The 19,625-nt window shown below is 37.8% G+C and overlaps 2 protein-coding genes across 3 annotated transcripts; both read right to left on the reverse strand.

Annotated features, from left to right (window-relative positions):
* Positions 1-1,803: 1,803 nt before the first annotated feature.
* Positions 1,804-10,269, reverse strand: LOC143714141 (uncharacterized protein C4orf54-like). Its single transcript, XM_077205166.1, has 2 exons — positions 5,888-10,269; positions 1,804-2,748 (listed from the first exon to the last, which is right to left on the reverse strand). Exon 1 carries the CDS (start codon positions 10,094-10,096, stop codon positions 5,894-5,896), a length of 4,203 nt encoding a protein of 1,400 aa, XP_077061281.1. The 5' UTR covers positions 10,097-10,269; the 3' UTR covers positions 1,804-2,748; positions 5,888-5,893.
* Positions 10,270-14,228: 3,959 nt separating this feature from the next.
* xpa (xeroderma pigmentosum, complementation group A) lies at positions 14,229-18,152 on the reverse strand. 2 transcript variants are annotated; one of them, XM_077205168.1, is made up of 7 exons: positions 18,016-18,152; positions 17,274-17,449; positions 17,042-17,152; positions 16,769-16,874; positions 16,374-16,539; positions 15,449-15,566; positions 14,229-15,186 (listed from the first exon to the last, which is right to left on the reverse strand). In XM_077205168.1, exons 2-7 carry the CDS (start codon positions 17,440-17,442, stop codon positions 15,032-15,034), a joined length of 825 nt encoding a protein of 274 aa, XP_077061283.1. In that variant the 5' UTR covers positions 17,443-17,449; positions 18,016-18,152; the 3' UTR covers positions 14,229-15,031. The 2 variants fall into 2 exon arrangements, with proteins under 2 accessions (XP_077061283.1, XP_077061284.1); XM_077205169.1 differs by lacking the exon at positions 18,016-18,152 and having other exon boundaries at positions 17,274-17,466.
* Between the last annotated feature and the right edge of the window lie 1,473 nt (positions 18,153-19,625).

Raw genomic sequence — 19,625 nt, forward strand, 5'->3', positions numbered from 1 at the left:
TGGGCTCATAAATGTCAATAAAGAGCCTTTATTTTTTAAGAGTGTAGATGCCCAAAGTAGGCTACAAACTATAATAGCCTAACTCCCATTCCGTTTTTATCTGAACTTCAATTATAATTAAATGCAGATAAGTGTGCACAACAAAGATAATAAGTGCTTTTTACTAAAGCTCAATTCTTATGAACACACGTAACTGTTGCAGGTCAAAGTCAAACGTTTTGAATAACACTTGGAGTTCCGCTTGGGGGCGGCTGGCAACTGAGAACCAACAACTGCGCTCTCGCGGACATTCCTAACGCGCGGAGAACAGCAGCTGAGCGTGCGTGTCTGTCACTGGCGCTGCTGCCATGGCGACCGCGTAAACAAACGCACAAACTGTCCGCTCGAGCTAATGCCTCTGGCGGGTGAAGTTTCAGGAGCCCACGGAAAACTTACCTAGCACGCTGGCATCAGGTCAAATGACCCTCCGCCAGCTGTGTAAATCAAACGGGGCCCACAACAACTATCTGTTTCTGTTGAAGATTTAAGGCCTTTTGAGGTCAACAGCACTACACGAGGGTGTGAGAAAGGGTACATGATGTAGTAGTACATCAAATCCGTGAGGGAATATAGTGTCAACCACCATCGTAAAACCTGAAGATTAGACTATTCTCTCAGGACGAGTGGCAGAAATGAGCATGGACAAATTTAAATTATAGCCTACTTATTAAATTGTCACCAATTGTTGCCTTAAAGATCAATTTCATATTTTTGACTTCAATAAAACCAGTTCAAGATGATACCACTTTCACAGGCTTTCTTGACTGTAAAGAAGTGGTAGCAATTGTTACCTTAAAGATCAATTTCATATTTTTGACTTTAATAAAACCAAATCATTTAGAGGATACCACATAAAGCGCATTTTAACTGACAATTTTTTTTTTTTTACAAAATTAGCCTAAAAGCACATGACTCATGTATTTCCTAAAGTGTAGACCTATTTGTTTTGCGTGCATACAGTGCAATCAGAACAAAATTCAGAAATGCCACCCACACCAAAAAGTATATGATCAATAAGTTCTATCAGCATATGTATGATAAGTTATACAAGATTCAACACATTTTTAAGTAAATTTAATGTAATATAAGTTGAAATTACTTGTTAAAACCAAGTTGATTGTAGGCTACTTAAAAATTTAAGGCAGCAACATTTTTTTAAAATGTTTTATAACTCTCAACCTTTAACAGAACATCCAATGGCTAGGCGATCTTTTTAACTGCCCTTACAAAAGGCAGCTGAGAGGGTCAAGAGATTCCTCCAATGTTACTCGTGCACTATTAACATCACTGGAACTAGACGTAGCCTACACGTGATTTTAATAGTGCAATGACATACGTTCCACTAAATGAAGAGCCATTAAACAGAAAAACGTTCAAAATACTCTTCAGCATAGCAAGAGTGTATCAAATAAGTACCAAAATGACTATCAAATAAGTATTATAATTTATTAAGCATGTGTCCTTTTTTGTTTTTTTATGTTGTTAATTTATGTTCTTATTTAATAAAAGACTTATGCGTCTAATACTTCTCCATAATTTTATAGATTTTATTAATTAATTTTTTAATTGTATTAATTAATATTATTAATTTTAAGATAAATGTTTTTAAGTGGCGGCAACTCTCATAATGGAACAGAATGTTTAGTTTGAATTTTTGATTATTATTTTTAATTTAAACCAAGCGTCATCATCTTAATGGAATTAATTTAAATATCACATTAATAAAGATATTTAACACTGACAAAAATAACAATGCGCTCCTTCTAAAATTGGTACATAGATTGTCCAGCAGATCCATATACCTTTAATACATGATCATTGTAACAAAATAGACAAAAAGAAAATGAACAGGGAGGACAGATGATGGAAAAGAAGGGTAAAACAGAACAAAAGCAAAAGGAGTATAATACTGTGGAGGCAAAATACCATGAGATAGCGACATGCCTGCACTGCAAACTGAGGTAATTGAGACAATAGTGAATTACTTTTTAAAAGTACAAAGTTTTCAGTTTGATTATAACAGCATGATTATCATACATTGACACTATACAGAACCCTCCAATGATCCATTGCTATAACCATAATTCTCATCACAGTAAGAGGAAACAGACACACTGTTTGTTCCGTGTCTCTCTCACTCTCTCTCTCTCTCTGTCTCTCTCTCTCTCACACACACACACACACACACACACACACACACACACACACACACACACACACACACACACACACACACACACACACACACACACACACACACACACACACACACACACACACACACACACACACACACACAATGTTTCTCTTTCTCGATCTCAGTTTCTCTCTCTTTCACACAAGCCATGCTTTACTCAGTCAGAACTTGCTACTACCTACTACAGGTATAAAGGAGTCCATAAAAATATAAAAATACAAACACTTTATACAATAAAATGAAAACTGGAAAAGCAACATCTTCCCTTATTATGCAGGCAAAAAAAAATTGTTGCCCCAAAAAGTCTAGACACTACAGCAAATGTTACATAAGTTTGTAAAAACTGCTTCAAAATGTTTCATCTTTAGCCTTTTAACGTTACAAAAGTCACAGATCAAGAAGGCAACACCAGGAATTGATGAAGACATGTGGGAAACTGTGAAACATTTCTAAGGAATTCTTTTTGATGAAGTGGGAGGAGGACAAACTCCGATAGACAGACAAAGACCATCCTGAGAAGGAAAAGAAGAGAATAGACTAATCAAAGAAACAATAAATATCAATGAATAATTATAACAAATTATCTAATAGCTTACACATATGTGTTTCTTTATATGTGCACACTTTCGATCCAATGGAGTTTTATCAAATAAATTAAAACTATTCTTACTAAATTTCATTTGCTAACAATGTCTAAAAGAGGACATACATTCTGAATTCACACATTTAGAATTGTATCAGGGTTTTTTAACCAACAAATGTAAATCTAAAGTTTTATATTGCATTTCATAACACCTGAGTTATTTCACAGTCTTTTTTTTAGTCTTTTTTTTAAATCAAATAAAAATAGTCTTTCTTATAGGCTGATTTATTAGCTAGAATTGTATGTATCCTGGACAGTTAAATAATAGTTTCCCTTTTTTGCATAACATTACAAAATTACAGCTAGATCCTTTCACAAATTATATTTACCTTGATTTTTCTATTTTAAAGAAATGTCATCCAGAATTTTTTTTTTAAAAAACTTGTTAGTTGTGATGACTGTTAAAGCTGTTTTTTAAAGCAACCCCTTAGACACAAAGGTGTTCATAATGGAAGAAACACTCATAGATGAAATGCTATTATCACATGTTATATATTGTATACTACTGTGGACCACGCAGCATAATGCAAATAGAATGCCACAAAACAAAAGAAGAGAGAAATTCTTAATGAAAATAATAGATGTCCAATATGTAGTCAATGAATGTAGTCATTGCAGCCAGTAATGTAGCAAACTGTAGAATCTCAAAAGTTCACATACGAAGGTCCCTCTCTATAAAAAGGTTTGACCCTGCTGCAGCGAGTAGGCCCTCTGATCGGCCCCAGCAGCTGTCATCCTACTGCCTCAGCACAACAAATACTTTACTCGCCCGCTGACCTTTCCACACACACAGACATGCAGCTACACACACTCCAGCTCACACTCACACATGCATACTGTCAAGTGCCAGCAATACTTGCCAGTGTTTGGTATTTCTATGATTTTGTCGATGTGCATCATAAAAAAAACTTACTGTACGTTCACACCGCCGCCGGCGAGAGCGGCAAAATTCGCTGTCGCCGCCTTGCCAGCGACGCCGTGGAAAGATTCGTGGACGCTCTGATGCTCTGACATAGATCGAACGCGTGGTCTTTTTTACAACTGTATTTAAAGGGGCCACAAAGCAAACAAGCATGTCGATCGTTATTTTTGCAGAAAATTGATCGATGGAAAAAACTTAACAATTAAAGTGACATGTTTGCTAATGAAATTAAAAGCCATTTGTGTGGTGTGGCTTTTGTGTTCATGGTTAAGTGCTATTATAATTTGCATTCCCGCTGAAAAACAAGCGTTCTAGCGCGAAAATATTGCCTATAAATAGTGTTGCGTGCCTTCTTATCAAATTCAAATGATCAGATCAACCCCCTCAATTTTGCTTGGGAACTAATGTGGTCGGAACCAAAGTTTACAGGACTGCGTTCTCTGGACTCCTCTCAAACGGAGCACTTCTATATTCCGATTGGTTGCCGCCGGTTGCCGCCGAACCGCATCATTGCTTATTACCATAAAGTTGACCTGACTTCAACTCTCCTCGCCGCTCTCACCACCGTTAGAAAAATCTTTTTTTTAAATGACGTCAACACTGACACATCGTCATTTGCGAAATCAAGTTAATGTATAAGTCATGAGTTTTGGTTCATCTTAATATTTTTTCCTTATCTTACCTAAACAAGTTATTCACTTGCCTTTATTTTGCTTACTTGTACAATCCTTTGTCAAGCTGCTTTGATTCAAGTGGAAAAATCAGTAACACTTTATTTTACTGTGTCCTTGTTACATATGTTACATGTACTTACCATAATTAAAGCAAATTATGCATAATTACATGTAACTAACCCTAAACCACATCCTAACACTATCCTAACCCAATAGTAAGTACATGCAGTTGCTTAATATTACTCAGTACTTAAATATATAATTACACTGTAACAATGACACCTTAAAATGAAGTGTAACCGAAAAAATCCAATCGAATGTGTTACTGGTGATAATGCAAATGTCAATAAATCTCAAAGACAGTGCTAAATCATTAAAAACATAGAAACCTGAACACATAAAAGAAACATACAACAAGGCTCAACTTTTCATTAATACTCATGCACATACATTAAGTAAAATTCATTAATTTCCTTCACATTCACTTTTTTACACAATATTGCTGTACATATCATTTTTATCTGTCCATATACTGTAGGCCTAAATATATTGTGACCCTGGATCACAAAACCAGTCACAAGTCGCACGGGTATATTTGTGGCAATAGCCAACAATACATTGTATGGGTCAATGGGTCAATCAGGCTCATGTTTTGGCCTGGTCAGAGTCCATATTTGAACCCTATAGTGAATATTTGGTCTCACATTGATTGAAGTCAAACCAACTGGGAAACATTTTTCCAATTTTCCAATTCCATATATATATATATATATATATATATATATATATATATATATATATATATATATATATATATATATATACTGTATATATAAGTTATATATTTATATATAAAACAATCACAGTTGGATTGGTTGGGATTCATTCTTTTCAAAAAGAATTAGGCTACACCACACTTGAAAATGTATGAATTAAAGTGGAACCAAATATAAAACTGCATTTTAGAATCACATTTATTTTTTAGTAAATGAAGTCAATGCCCATGGTGTAGGACAGGTCATCATATTAATTATGCAAATCCTCTTACTTTTTGTCTTAACTTTTTAACAGCAAATTAATTATTTAATCATTTAAAATTAATTATTTTATCATTAATTATTTTATCATGCTACTATTTGTCTTAATTTTCGATGTCAAATTGATTACTTTATCATTTTAGACTTTTTGGTAAGCTTCCGAGAAGGCATTATTTCTTTTAAAGAAGTGTTACTTTATTTGATACTGACATTCATACATTTTTTTTACTGTGCACACACACACACACACACACACACACACACACACACACACACACACACACACACACACACACACACACACACACACACACACACACACACACACACACACACACACACACACACACACACATCCATGCAGTGGTTACTTACCTTCTGTTATTGATGCTCCACCACAAAGCTCATGGTTGTGCCGTCAAAGGAGGGAGGAGCAACAATACGGGCACCTTGCTGTGATGTAATACTGATGACAGGTTTGGTGGTACTGGGTACTGCGGTGCCTGGGGGTACCAGATAATTGCTGCCCGTCTCGACCGCATCCTCTGCCTCTGAGCAGGTGGACGAGCGGGACTGAGGGGCCGGGTGCGGGTGAGGCGGCAGCAGGGTCGAGGGGTAGACCAAGTATGTGGGGGGATAGGCTGCCGCAGGACCGAGGGCAACCGGCGAGACTGACACAGGCACTGGCGTGAATGATAAAGGAATGTCCAAGTACTGTCCACTTTCAGGATGGTAAAACCGCTGGGCGGCTGGCTGCATGGGCACAGGCGTGTCCACTAAGTAGTACTGGCCTGTGGTGGGGTCCAGCAGCAGCTTGCGCTGGATGTGAGGAGGTGAGAGGTCTGCGGGGGGGCTGGGGCAGAGTAGCTGGGGTTGAGCGGCAGGTACAGCCGGCAGGGGCACGGCGTGGTGATAAATCATGGCCGTCGGACTTTCAGGGGACCAAGACTCCATTACAATAGGTGAGCGTTGCAGGGGCTGATGGGAAGGTTTTGGGGGAGACTGGGTGGAGCCAAATGCGTGTGAGGGTTTTGAATCTGAAGCGTGAGCTTTAACAGGGATTGTTAAGTAATTGTCAGAGTCTGGCTGCTGGTGCTCTTTCTGGTGCTTTTCCTCACTTTTTGATTTAGAAGGACAGATTTTCACCGACAAAGGTGCTTTATGAGATTCAAATGTATAGTTTTTACTAAAAAACATTTGTTGAGTGCTATCATTCACTGTGTTTATACGGTTAGGTGTTTTGAGGTTACTGCCTAGACTAAATACGCACTTGTCACTGAAAGACTCTGTCCTTTGGGCTACTGATTTAGCCGTGTGTGCCTGACCGTGAGAACTTGTTAGCATACATACTTTATCCTCATCAACGCAACCTCGAGTGCTGGTGGTCAACTTTTCAGCATGCAGCTGCGAGCTAGTGTTCGCTTTTCCAAATTCGTTCTCAAAGTCCGTTTTGGTCGTGACTCCTTGCTCCTCTCGTGTGATGAGCGACAGCACATGGCTGTCTGTGATTGGTCGCGGCGCTTGCGATTTGCGCTTCCATTCGTTCCTATCGAAAACATATAGTTGCTCCATAGTTTTCACAGCTGCCTTTAACTTTTCAAGCGCTATTTGATTTGAAACCTTCAACTCTGGTTTCTTCTCGCTGCTGTCTGTTGCTTTTTCTGATTTTTGTTTTGTCGCTTTAGCGTCGATTTTTAAGCTAAGCTCTGGCTGTTCAGTGAGAGGCTGCTTAGCGCATGGCACTCTGGGTAAGGCACTTTTAGCAGTCCACTCAGAGGAGAGATTTAGGGATAATCTTGATGTTTCAGCCACACTCTCGCCCATGTTAACAGGCTTGGAGGGTTTTGTGGCATTGTTTGTGTTCACAGACTGGCATTTTATTACCATTGGTGTAGGAAATGTTTTTTTGTCAGGTCCCCTATTAACAGGTTTGCTCTCCTCTCGTAGTGCTGTGGATGCCGTCCCTGAAGAAGCGCAAGCATTTTCTATTGCTACAAAACGATATGAGCTTTTTACCAATTTGCGCACGTCCCTAACCTGATGAATAGGAGTCTGGAACTTACATTTACTATCTCTAATATCCCTTACCATAAAATGCGGTACTCTGTCTGATATGGTCAACAAATGGCTTTTAGATTCGCTTGTCGCCTTTTTAATGCTGGCATTGTGATGGATATTAGGCGTTAACAAACTGGTGATATTAAACTGATCGCTTTTGTTTTCTTTGACACTTCGAAGGTGTATTTTGATTTCGGGCGCTTTTTGACACTGTGAGGTTTGGTCTGTGTCCACTGAGCAAGGGAGCTGGCCAGTGCTCAGTTTTCCACACCCTCCCCCATTTGACTCTGCAAGATCTCCAGTCACTTTCAGATTATGTAATGAAAACCCAGCAGCTTCCTTTTCCTTAGGCATAAGCTGCGAGCTAGGGACATACAAGTGAGACATCTTAATCATCTTACTATTCTCGCCCTCAACACTTTCCCTGCTTTCCATCATAGGTCTAATTGAGGTGTCTAGCAGCGTCTCCTCCTCCAGTGCACACTGAGATTCTCCATCTCCTTGTGCTTCATGTTCTCCATCTTTCCAGGATTTGAAAGCACTTTTTTGGCTGGGGGTCAAAGGAGTCTTTAGTGGTTCGCTAGGGTCTAATTTAGAGGTCATTTCCGGGTCACAGGGTGACTCAGTGATTTCAGCAGCATGGGAACTCGGGTTCTCTTGTGGCTGGTCTGTTGCATCCCCGAGTTCCTCTTGAGAGTGTCCTGATGCAGTTTCTGAAGTCTGTCTTTGTAAGCTCTTTAATGTCTCTTTACAATCTTTAAAGTGAGGGCACAGTGATGACACAGGATAGGTGTCGCTTATTTCACCTCTTTCCATTTTACGCTCTTGCTCAAACTGCATTTTCTTGGAAATGACATTTTTCAAAATACTAGAGGCGAAGATGGCTTTCTTGTTGTGGGCATCTTCCAAGGTTTCACCTTGTGGACTTTCTGCTTCACACTCCTCCGTGGTTGGCGTGGTACCAGTAATGTCAGCTGTGGAACGTGACATTATGGCATTCATCGCGCGTTTCGCGCGCCTCTCGCGTGCAGGTATTCCTGATCCAACGTTACAGCCGAAGTTCAAGGTTTCAGTCAGTGTGATGGTTTCACCAGGTTTGCTTCGTATCTCTATTTTCTTAGACGCCTGCTGAGAGTTCAAGTTATTTTTCAGCGACACTATTTTAGTTTGAGGACTATGTGTATTGGTTTGAACCACGTCTTTTATTGTTGTACACTCGGCGCTTTTATTTGCCTCGAAAATAGGCGTAGAGTTCTTCTGCGCCTCACGTGTCAAATTGCCGTAATTTAAGTCAACGAAAGCGGACCATTTGTTAATACTCAGTCCGTGTTCTGACATTGAGGACTCACTCGAGCTGCTCAAATTTATGGCATCAAAGTAAGGACAAGCCAAACTCCGGAAGGAACGCGCGGTGAGATTACGCACCTCTTTATCAGCGTCATCCAGTTCGCTGACGGAACTGGACGCGCCACTGGAATATTCGTTAATGTCTTTCCCCCTCTGTTTGCTCGCGAGGTGCTGGCGACCCGGGGGCGGAATAAAGTAGCGGTCAAACAGGGTCTCGCTTTTGGAGTCAGAGCTTTTGAATGAATAATGACTCCGCTCACCTGCACGTCTGCTGTGAAAGCGGACATTCCTCTGACCTAAAACACTGTCAGGGTCGTTGATCGCGCGCGAAGACGTTTTGATTGACAGGTGAATATGTCCCGACGAATTTCCAAGCTGTCCACCGCCGCCTTCATCCGAGCTGGCACATTTATCGGATTCGCAAAGTTCACTTTCGGTGCTGACCAGAGCACCTGTGGCGGAAAGCTTCGCCGCGCGTGAAGTCGGCGGAACTTTACTGCTCTTGGACTTGCTTTGGATTCTACCGAGGGTCGTCTCGTCACTTTCAAATGATGCGTAGTCAACAAATGAATATACCAGATTATCATCTTCGAAATCCAAGCAGGATCCGCGACCAAACTCGTAATCCACATCGTGATCTAACTCCGTTAGCTGGATCTCGTGCGTCGTTATATAGTGTGGCTCTACATCTGCTGCGCTCGTGCTGTCTTTTGATTCGCAGCGACTGTTCAAGTACATGTCGGTGTATTGCAACTCCTCCGTTTCAAACGACGCCGATTTTGAATCTTCGGTCTTTACATCCGACCCCGCGTCTACATAAGCATTTATTAGCGGAACGCGCTCTTCATAAAGTCTCTCAGAATGGCACTTTCCCTCATGACAGTCTTTCGATAAACTTTTGTCTGCATTTTCATTCTCCTCTCGCTCCCCAGGACTTTTAATCCCGGAGATGGATGCATCGCCTTTACATTTAAATATTGCCAGCTGGTTCCCTTCACCTGTGAAAGTGACTTTTACAGTCTTTGTGCTGTCTGACTTCATGTCCGATGGATTGCCCAGGTCTACATAATTTGTTTCGCTGTGATCTCCACGGTTGCAGTGTTCTTTCGGGTCTGCCAGCGGCTTTTTCAACGGTCCGGTGTCCTCTCTGCTCGCGACGGCCGTTTGAAGTGTCTCCATCTGCTCTTAACGGCGTCCCGCACGGAGATCAGTGGTGTTCCTTCTGACACCGGACCGTAGTAAGGTTTGTGTGGGTGAGTGTGTGTGTGTGTGTGTGTGTGTGAGTGAGTGACTGAACTGAACCTGTGCGCGAGGGGAAAGTGAGCGAGGGAGACACTGCGACAACGAGAGAGAGAGAGAGAGAGAGAGAGAGAGAGAGAGAGAGAGAGAGATGCATAGTCTCACTGCACAGGTATGATCCCCTTACCGCTAATCATGTGTCTAGTAATGATAATGACGTAATTCTAAATGATGACTCCATAGCTGACATTAAATTGTGACAGTGTCATGTTACGGGATAAATTAAGCTTTTTGAGGAATACGTGAGCGGTTTACTTTTTAATAAGAAATATAGGGGGACTATATGAAAAAAATTATTATCCCATATTTGCTCAAAAAAGATATATAACAACATCTATCATAAACCAGTCTTAAGAAGGAATTTAATGTAGGAATTTATAATAATAAATTTTATTTAATGTAGCCTATTTCTATCTTTTAAATAATACAAATCTTTTGAATAAGTTATTAATTAAAAATAATGTTAATAAATTAAATTAAAATAAATGAATTAAATGAATTTGTTAATACAACAAATAACATTTTTATTTAAACAAACAAAAAATGAAAAGAAAATGTTGTTGAGTGGACTGAACAAACTAGATACATTATTACAATCTTCAGGACAGCAGCGAAATGTATCAAATGTTACTCTATTCATTGGAAAAACCTTAATAATTTTATTTGATAGGATTCTCTCTAACAGCGAACTTTCAAATTATTAAAAGAAATTGTGTTCCCATGCACATGTTTAATATTAAGTTTTGTAAGATTTGCAAGGAACTATGACTATTAGTTCAACCACTGGCACAATTTACCCTGAAGCATCTGACACATTCATTGGGTAAATTAAAAAAATTTCATGTAATAGATGAGCTAAGATAGCTAACCTTTGGCCATAGAATAAAAAAATACATAGTTTGATACATTGGAAATTTACAAGCAAGTTTGTAATATTAATATATATATATATATATATATATATATATATATATATATATATATATATATATATATATATATAGTATATGTTTGACAGGCAAAAACAGTTGCATCAAAACAATGTTCATCAGTTTCAGATTTCATGTTCATCTCTCAATCATAGGCAGCTGTATATATGGGTCCTTAATAAATATTAATTCAAATGACAAAAAATTGTGGGCAGTTTCCTAGATGACATATCTTACACTATACACCACTACACAGGTATTATTAGACATCATGTCATAGCCCTCAAAGCTTAGAGCAAAACACTATGCTCAGAAGAGCCGCAGGTCTATTGTGGGCGGCCGACTCCTAGAAGCGCATAACCGCATACATAACGCTATAGAAACATTTGTTGTCAACTGAATGTTATCAATGTCCGCCTCTGGCCCACGACAGCTGCATGCCCGTATTAGAGCCAGTGCCTGCTGCCAACCGTACAGAAGGCAAGTTGGCTCTGGGAAAGAGACACGAGAACCACTACCCAACAAAGAAAGAGAGAAAAGAACAACTGCAGAGGTGTGAGGGATATGACAGTCTGAAATCATGGCAACCCATAAGAAAGGAGACAATAAATCTAAGATGGTGACATCCAGTCTAATAACAGCATATTTGGCTAAATCCTAATTTTTAGGGGAGAATAGAGTCAGTTAAATTCTGAAACTTTGGTAACACTTTACAATAACTTGGGCTAGATGTCACATGGGGAAGGTCTCAATGACTGTATGTCAGTAAATACATTTCTTAGTCAAAGTCCAATAATTTTGTATGATGGTTACAAACAAAAAATAAAATCAGGATATTTTTTATTTTATTCGTAAACATTAATGAATGTTATCATAAACTACAATGAACAACTTTAAAAAAAATGCATTTGAAATGTTGAAAATGTATTAGTACTCATAGATATTAACATTCACGAAGATTAATAAATGCTATTGTTCGTATTTCATGTTAACTATTGCATTAACTAGTTATAACGTATAGAACCTTAATTTAAAGTGTTACCAACTACTCACTGTAAAATGTTTAATAGTTCATGTGCATTCAGATGTTTATCAACTTAATGAACGCTGTTATAAAGTGTTATGGTAAAGCATTAAGTCTAACTTTTAATTCCATTAAATACCAACTTTCACAACTTTTTTTTCTTGTGGGTGAAAAGAGGTCACCAGCAGCACAAGGATTCCTGATTTTTTGCTAATTAAAAAAAAATGAATAAACAAAACACAGAGTGCACCTTTTGTTGTAGCAGTAGTTGCAACTACTTGTTGGATTTAATGAGTAGAGAATTTGACTTAAAAAATATCACAAAAAATTCGGGGGGGGGGGGGGCGCTGCACATGCCCCTCCCCGGTCATAGTTAATCTATCGTCCAGAGCCGTGGAGGAGCCGGGTACGGGGCTATTTAGGACACCCGCTAACAGTATGTAAAGTATTTGCATATGGAGTAGTTGGGCCTGCACTCATCTCATGTATTACCATCATTAGTCCGAACGGGTAAATGACGGATCCACTATGACAGCTGTATATATAACAGACTACATTAAATGCTTCAGAGTGGTCGTTTTCACACCAGAACACAAACTGCTTACAAACTTGTCAGTGTCTGAATTTTTAACGACCTCTACAAAGCTGTTAAATTTAGGCAGCTATTTAAAATGTGGACACCACACATGCAAGCACTTCAAGATCAGTTACTCAGAGGGCCATATAAAACAGCAGGTGGCAAATCATGAGTGCCATTAATCAAAAGCACCGGCATTAGCGTGGTATGTCCTTCTCATTCTCACTCTGCTGTGCTTTGCTGGACTTTCGGCCTTACTTTGACCCTAAAGGTCAGCAGGGGTTTGGGGACATCATCAGCAGCACAGAGACAATAAGCAGTCTTTACAATTTATATCTAGCAAAAGCAGCGTTACATGGCACAAAATAGATGTACCTGTAAAAGTAGTTTATTTTCTAGCTAATATTAAGCTATACGATATATGTTATTATTATTCGCCTGTAACTATCAACAAAAAGACTTTTAGACCTATTATCACAGTACTAATGTGATTGCAGGTGGACAATTTAGTAGACAGCTCATCTCATGTCCCTGTGAGCATTAGTTGAGTCAGTGTGAATGATGACAAAAGTGTGGAGGGTTTTGAATTTCAGAACTGCTATGCTGAGACTTCACAATTAGGTCATAAGAACGCACTAGGCATGAGAACAGAAATAAAAATGCCCCACTAAAGGGGCTTGAGGAATGAATTCATTACCCTTTTGTGACTTTAACACTGTTAAATAACTTTGCATCCATACTATGTCAATAGTTCACACATGAGTTTTGACATAGCCTGACAAAATGAATATGCAGGCCATTAAATCAATGGGAGGAAAATGTATGGTCTAAAGCAGTGAACATGTGCCTTATAAGTTATGGTAACAGCTAGCTATGAGAAAGAGCTAATGGAAAACCAACCAACAAGCTCTGCACATGCACTACCATTTAAAAGTTTGGGGAAAATTTATCAAAATTTACTGTAAAGACTTTTAAATTGTTCCAAAATAAAATACATTTCAAATAAATTCTGCTTTCTATTCATCAACGAATCCTGAAAAAACTGTTTCCACAAAAATATTAAGTAGCACAACTTTTTCATTGACGACAATAATAAATGTATACATTTGTCTTATAATTTAAGAATGTTATCATCATACAATAAATATAGGATATTACTGGAGGTGTCCTTTGTCTGGTCATATTCTACGGTGGCCTAAATGGGATAGAGACGAAAAAGCTAACAAGATATAGGGCGAACACAAATTATGACAGCAATGCAAGGCATGTGTAACCCTGCCTTAGTGGACATCATGACAAAAGGAACGATCACACATTCACTCTTACTCACATACACAAGCTTTGCCATGATAACAGTGGGCATGTGGTCGCTGGTCTGATCATATGCGTCCCTGAAGAATAATAATATGCATGTTTGTGGTCATTGAGACATCAGATAATAAAAGCTGATAATGGACAATGTAAACACAGAATGGAGGAACATTTTCTAGTTTGAAAGCATTTATTACAAACATTTCATAGACTAAATTACTTATTTTTAATACAGCAAAAAATGATCTAGCAACCTTGGCATGAAAGTTGAGGACGAAGAGTGTGTTTGTGCTCCTCGTCGGATACTTTCAATAGTCAGAGAGACTGAAACACAACACCGTGAGAGAGTCTCTCAGTCTACGTATGGAATCATCAAAATCCCTCGCCGAACAAACAGGCACTGAACTTTGCGAGGTAGGAGACAGAGAAACGAGATCCTGTCACAAGCTCAACTTTGGACCAGTTTAGTGCTTTTGCCTCGTCATTTATGACAATATCACATGTGAAAGAGCAGGTTTTTGGTAGTCAGGTCCTAAAATTTAAATACACAGTTGAAAGGGTGTAATATTTAATATATTTCCTTAGCATTTTTTCTTCTCCATTTCACAGATATAGAACATTATCAACAGTATACTCTCCCCTAAACGACAAAAACACAACCATACATCATCTATCATTTTTGATTGCAGTTTTCTCAAAAATGGTAGCTCTACAGTGCCCTCTTGTGATCAAATCTAGTGCAGAAAACTCAAATCTGACACTACTGCTGATGCTACTACATTTCAGAAGGCGTCACTATGTTGGTTAGGAGTGTCGGATTAGTTCAAGTGAAAACTCCATTCATGAAAACTGATGCAAACCTGTATTGGTACCTGGACTGCGAGTGTCAAGGACCAGAAACGTGATCGGGATTACTCTTCGCTGACCTGCATCCAGACCCTGCTTCTTCCCTGTACAGTAGCTTGAAGACGCATTTACATTTTCTCAAAAGTGAGTTCGTGTCCACAGGTTTGACACACTTTCCTGTAGAGATCTTCCTCCTCGTCCAGAATCTCCTCAGGGCCGTAGTCATGCTGATGGATCCTGGTATCTTTCTTAAACATACTGCTCCTTACCGCCCGCCTCAGCTCTGAAAGCCAGACGAAGATTGAGAGCAATGTATAATTCCACACTGTGACCAAATATAGTCATGTGAACAAACGTAGTCTCGGTTTATTTATTCATTTAAAGGTGCAAAAAATAAAAAAAATTCACAAGAATTTTAAAATATAATTTTTTTATTACTATTTATCTCTCTAAGTGTACAACCTTTACAAGTGGAAAAAGATTTTAGCGAACATTTTAAATCTGACTGTTCAAGAGTAATGCACTAGGCTGGTCAGATTTCATACCTTTAACCTTTTTATTAAAGCGTTTCTGCTTCTGAACCTCCCTGTTCTCTTCTCTACTCTCCTTGGCCTCCTCCAGAGCTTCCTCACTGCCCCATACCTCCAGAGAGCGCTTTTCCACCTTAACATTCAATTAAATAAAACAAAATGGTATACAAAAATCAACAAACCAAACAAACGTAAGAATTCATGAAACCGTTGCATGATATAGTAACACTTCAATTTGTTAAATTGATGCATTAGGTATCATCACAATGAATTTTTTTTTTAAAGCATTTATTATTCTGGATTTAAAGTTAATTTATAAATATAAAAATTGTCATTATTGTTATGTTTGCTCATAATACATTAATAATAATGAATAGTAATAAAAAAGAATAAATTAATACTTTTATTTAGCAAGGTCACATTAAATTGATTAAAAGTGACAGCAAAGACATCATTTTACAAAAGATTTCCATTTCAAATAAATGCTGTTCTTTTGAACTTTGTATTCATCAAAGAATCCTGACAAATGTATCACGGTTTCCACAAAAATATTAAGCAGCACAACGGTTTTCATTGAAAACAATAAGAAATGTTACTAAAGCACCAAATCAGAATGTTAGAATGATTTCTGAAGGATCGTGTGACACTGAAGCTTAGAGCTGAAAAAAAATTCAGCTTTGCCATCACAGGAATAAATTACATTTTATAATATTTTTAAATAGAATACAGTTAATTTAAATTGTAAAAATATTTCAGAATACCATCCACTATATTACTACGTTTGACCAAATAAATGCAGTTTTGGCAATCATAGGAGCTTCTTTCAAAAACAAACAAAAACTAATTTCATTTATTCTAAGAAGGGATTTGAGTTTAATAACTGGGTTGAGTGAGATCAGGTTATATTTACAGATCTGGCTTGAGGATATGTTGAACCTACCTGTGTCTTTAGGTAGAGTTTCATGTCTCCCCAGTGCGGATTGTGAGGATTTTTCCTCAGGATAAATCGCAGAAGTGGCTCCCTCTTATCCAGATCACAATCCTTCAGAAGGAAAGTCTGTTTCGCTTCAGTGCGAGATATTAGCTTGTGCTTCACTTCATTGTCTCTATGCAAACATATGCAATTATAAAATGAATTACGCATAAACATTACAGTACTTGTTTTGAGCACTTTTTGAACTGCAGGTGCACAGGAAACACAACAAAGTAACGGAACTGAAATACTGAGACAAAAACAACTACATTATGCTAACAACACCAGCCAGTAAACTCTCTGTAACAAGTTTAACAGTACGTTTTAACCCACTGTGACCACGTACAGAATGGATGACATACCTGCATTTATCACACACGGACAAATCAAAACTGTTGCTGAGATAAGAGTCCATAAATGGCTTCTGACACTCCTCACACATCAGATAATCAGGCTCCATCACTGGGGCTGAAACACACACATACATTTGTCACTCAGGATTATAAAGGATGTCTATTGGCTAGGAAACACAATTATTAAGCACGCATTTTTTGTTAAAGCACTTACATGAAATATTAATTAAAATAGATATTTAAAACAATTGTGTGCCTGCATGCGATGCCATTTTTGGTCACCTGGTTGCTGGACCACTCTCTTTTCCTGCTGCTCATCTTCTGCTGTCTCCTCTTCAATAAAGAACCCTGCACCAGAGTCTATAGTTTTTGCCACTTTAGCACAAGTAGCACCTGGGGGAAGACAGATTATTATAAACCATGGCACATGATCAAATTAGATACACAATCTTAAATAAGTGAAACTCCTGCAATTTCAAGTTCTGTATGTGTTGTACAGTTTCCAAACACATACCTTCTATAGCTGAAGACGGTCTACTGGCGAGCCTGGCTTGTCTGAGCATCAATGCCTGTTGTCTGTTCCGTTCTATTTTGGCCAACATGTGTGGTGTTAAGGACACGCTGGACTCGTGTGAAGAGTCTGCTGGTGCTTCTTGAGAATGACTGGCCTCTGGTACATCCATGATCAGTCTATATACAATACCAGTTTTGAAAAAAAATTACTCATTCATTCATTTATTTCACTATAAAAGAATAAGTAAGCAATTAAAACATATTCATATAGAAATGACAGTTTGGAAATAATGCAGTGACCAAAGATCAACCTTTCAACCTTTCACAATAAAATACTATAGCCTAATATCAGTATTGAAATTATGCAGTGACTAAAATCAAAACTTTCAAGATTTGAAAACAAGCAATAAGATCAATATGAATAAATAAATAAGTACATATATATGTTATTAGATAAATCACAAATCAAATTTAATATATTATAAACTTACAGTGGCAATATTACTATGTATAAAGCATACACTATAGTCTAGTTGATTATCATAATTAATCAGATCGATACAAAAAAAATAAAAAAATGCATAAAAAAATAGAGAAATCACGAATCAAAATGAATATATTATCAATTTAAAGTGGTAATAATAATATATGTATGCAGCATAAACTATAGTTGGTTACTACTATACAGAAAGCAAAGAGCTCGAGACTTTTAACGACAATTAATCTTTAAAGCGAAGTCTTACCGGAAAGCGTTTCTGTTTTTTATAGTTGGTCTAATGAGGAATTAAATGAAATATTAAAAATGACAGTCCAGCAGCGTTTCTGTGATGTTTACGAGCGTACAGTCCAGTCCTTCTCTTCTTTGGAAATTTTGCTCCACAAGTCCAACATCGCCATCTATCGGACCTTTCGTAGCAGCTGAGACGGACTGCAGTCATAACCCATAGGTATGGTCATAACCATAGACATCATATATGATATCTATGGTCATAACAGCCGAAACTTCATTTGAAGAGTTTGCAGCATCCGTCGACAACTTATGTCATAGGCTACATTTTAATATTTAAAGATCAAAGATGTAACAACATTGATATTTTGTAAATATATAGGCTTACTTACACATATTTGCACTTAACTACAAGTTAACCCGGGTACACAGAATACGTGTTATGGTTTAATATAACACACACACACACACACACACACACACACACACACACACATATATATATATATATATATATATATATATATATATATATACAGCCATATTTATTTTTTATTTCATACAAGTTTTATTTTTTACATTTTATTTATAATACAAAATAACTGATTTTATTTTGAATACAACTTAAGCATTTTTATTTTTTATTACAACAGCAATTTTTCTATTTTATTATTTGTTATTTCTTTTCTTTTAATAGGCTACAACAGCAATATTTTATTTTATTATTTTTTTTATTTTGAGATAAGTTTCTCGTGAGCACGTTAAAGTCGTATATTTTAATTTATTGCAAAGGTCCCTTTAGGGGCTCCGTAGCATTGGCTTCAACATCAATAAAGAGAAGAAGTCAGCCAGGATGGAATAATAGAAGAATAAATAACTGAGGCCTCTCGAGGTTTAACTTTGCAAGAGTGTTGTTGACTACCTGCAAAGATTGAGGCGAATTAATGTTGGAAGGAATTAATGTTACTAGTTGCATTCTTAGCAATAGCTTAAATGTTTTCCCAATGAGAACGACTGTACCCGATTTTACACATTGTAAATGAAGCTCATGGCATCCTCCTGGCACAAAATCACAAAATAACTAGCCTACTTGAATTACAAAACGGCTGTAATGTATCTCACAGCTCTCCTATCTGCAGTTATTATGAAGGTAAATTAGTAGTAAAGCTCGAGAGCACGTAGATGTGAATTTGAGAACTTGTACAATAAATATTCGTACTTGTACGCGAACATTTACACTCACAGCTCCGATGTGAAAACCTGTAAAATAAAAATCTGAACTTGAACGCTGAGATTTGCACTTGCAGACAATAGTCACAACCTGTATTATGAATTTGAAGCTGCAGACAAGCAATGACAAATGTGTAAAATGCCATTCACAAAGATACAATGACAGACACAAACTTTTAATACAAATGTGCACTTCTTCTAACATTCAAATTCGCAATACATGCCTCAAATTGGCACTTGCAACTTCTCAAATCTGACACTGCAAGTTCAAATTTCGCGTCTTGACTTTTGCTACTCTTTTCGCGATATATTAGGTGCAAAACTGACTTGTGCACTTGCAACTCAGTGGCGGCGAGAGAGGAAGGGGGCGGGAGCGGGGGTGTTCAAACGAGCCGT

The sequence above is a fragment of the Siphateles boraxobius genome, unplaced genomic scaffold, assembly GCF_051911475.1.
Source record: "Siphateles boraxobius isolate OS27281-9 unplaced genomic scaffold, OSU_SipBor_1 53, whole genome shotgun sequence".
Taxonomy (NCBI): domain Eukaryota; kingdom Metazoa; phylum Chordata; class Actinopteri; order Cypriniformes; family Leuciscidae; genus Siphateles; species Siphateles boraxobius.

Excerpts from the sequence above, each read along its gene's own strand:
- xpa (XM_077205168.1), bottom strand. The coding sequence starts at position 17,442 with ATGGATGTACCAGAGGCCAGTCATTCTCAAGAAGCACCAGCAGACTCT. Across the intron at positions 17,153-17,273 it reads ACCGTCTTCAGCTATAGAAG|GTGCTACTTGTGCTAAAGTG; the intron begins GTATGTGTTTGG and ends GTCTTCCCCCAG. Across the intron at positions 15,567-16,373 it reads AACTCTACCTAAAGACACAG|GTGGAAAAGCGCTCTCTGGA; the intron begins GTAGGTTCAACA and ends TTGAATGTTAAG.
- LOC143714141 (XM_077205166.1), bottom strand. The coding sequence starts at position 10,096 with ATGGAGACACTTCAAACGGCCGTCGCGAGCAGAGAGGACACCGGACCG.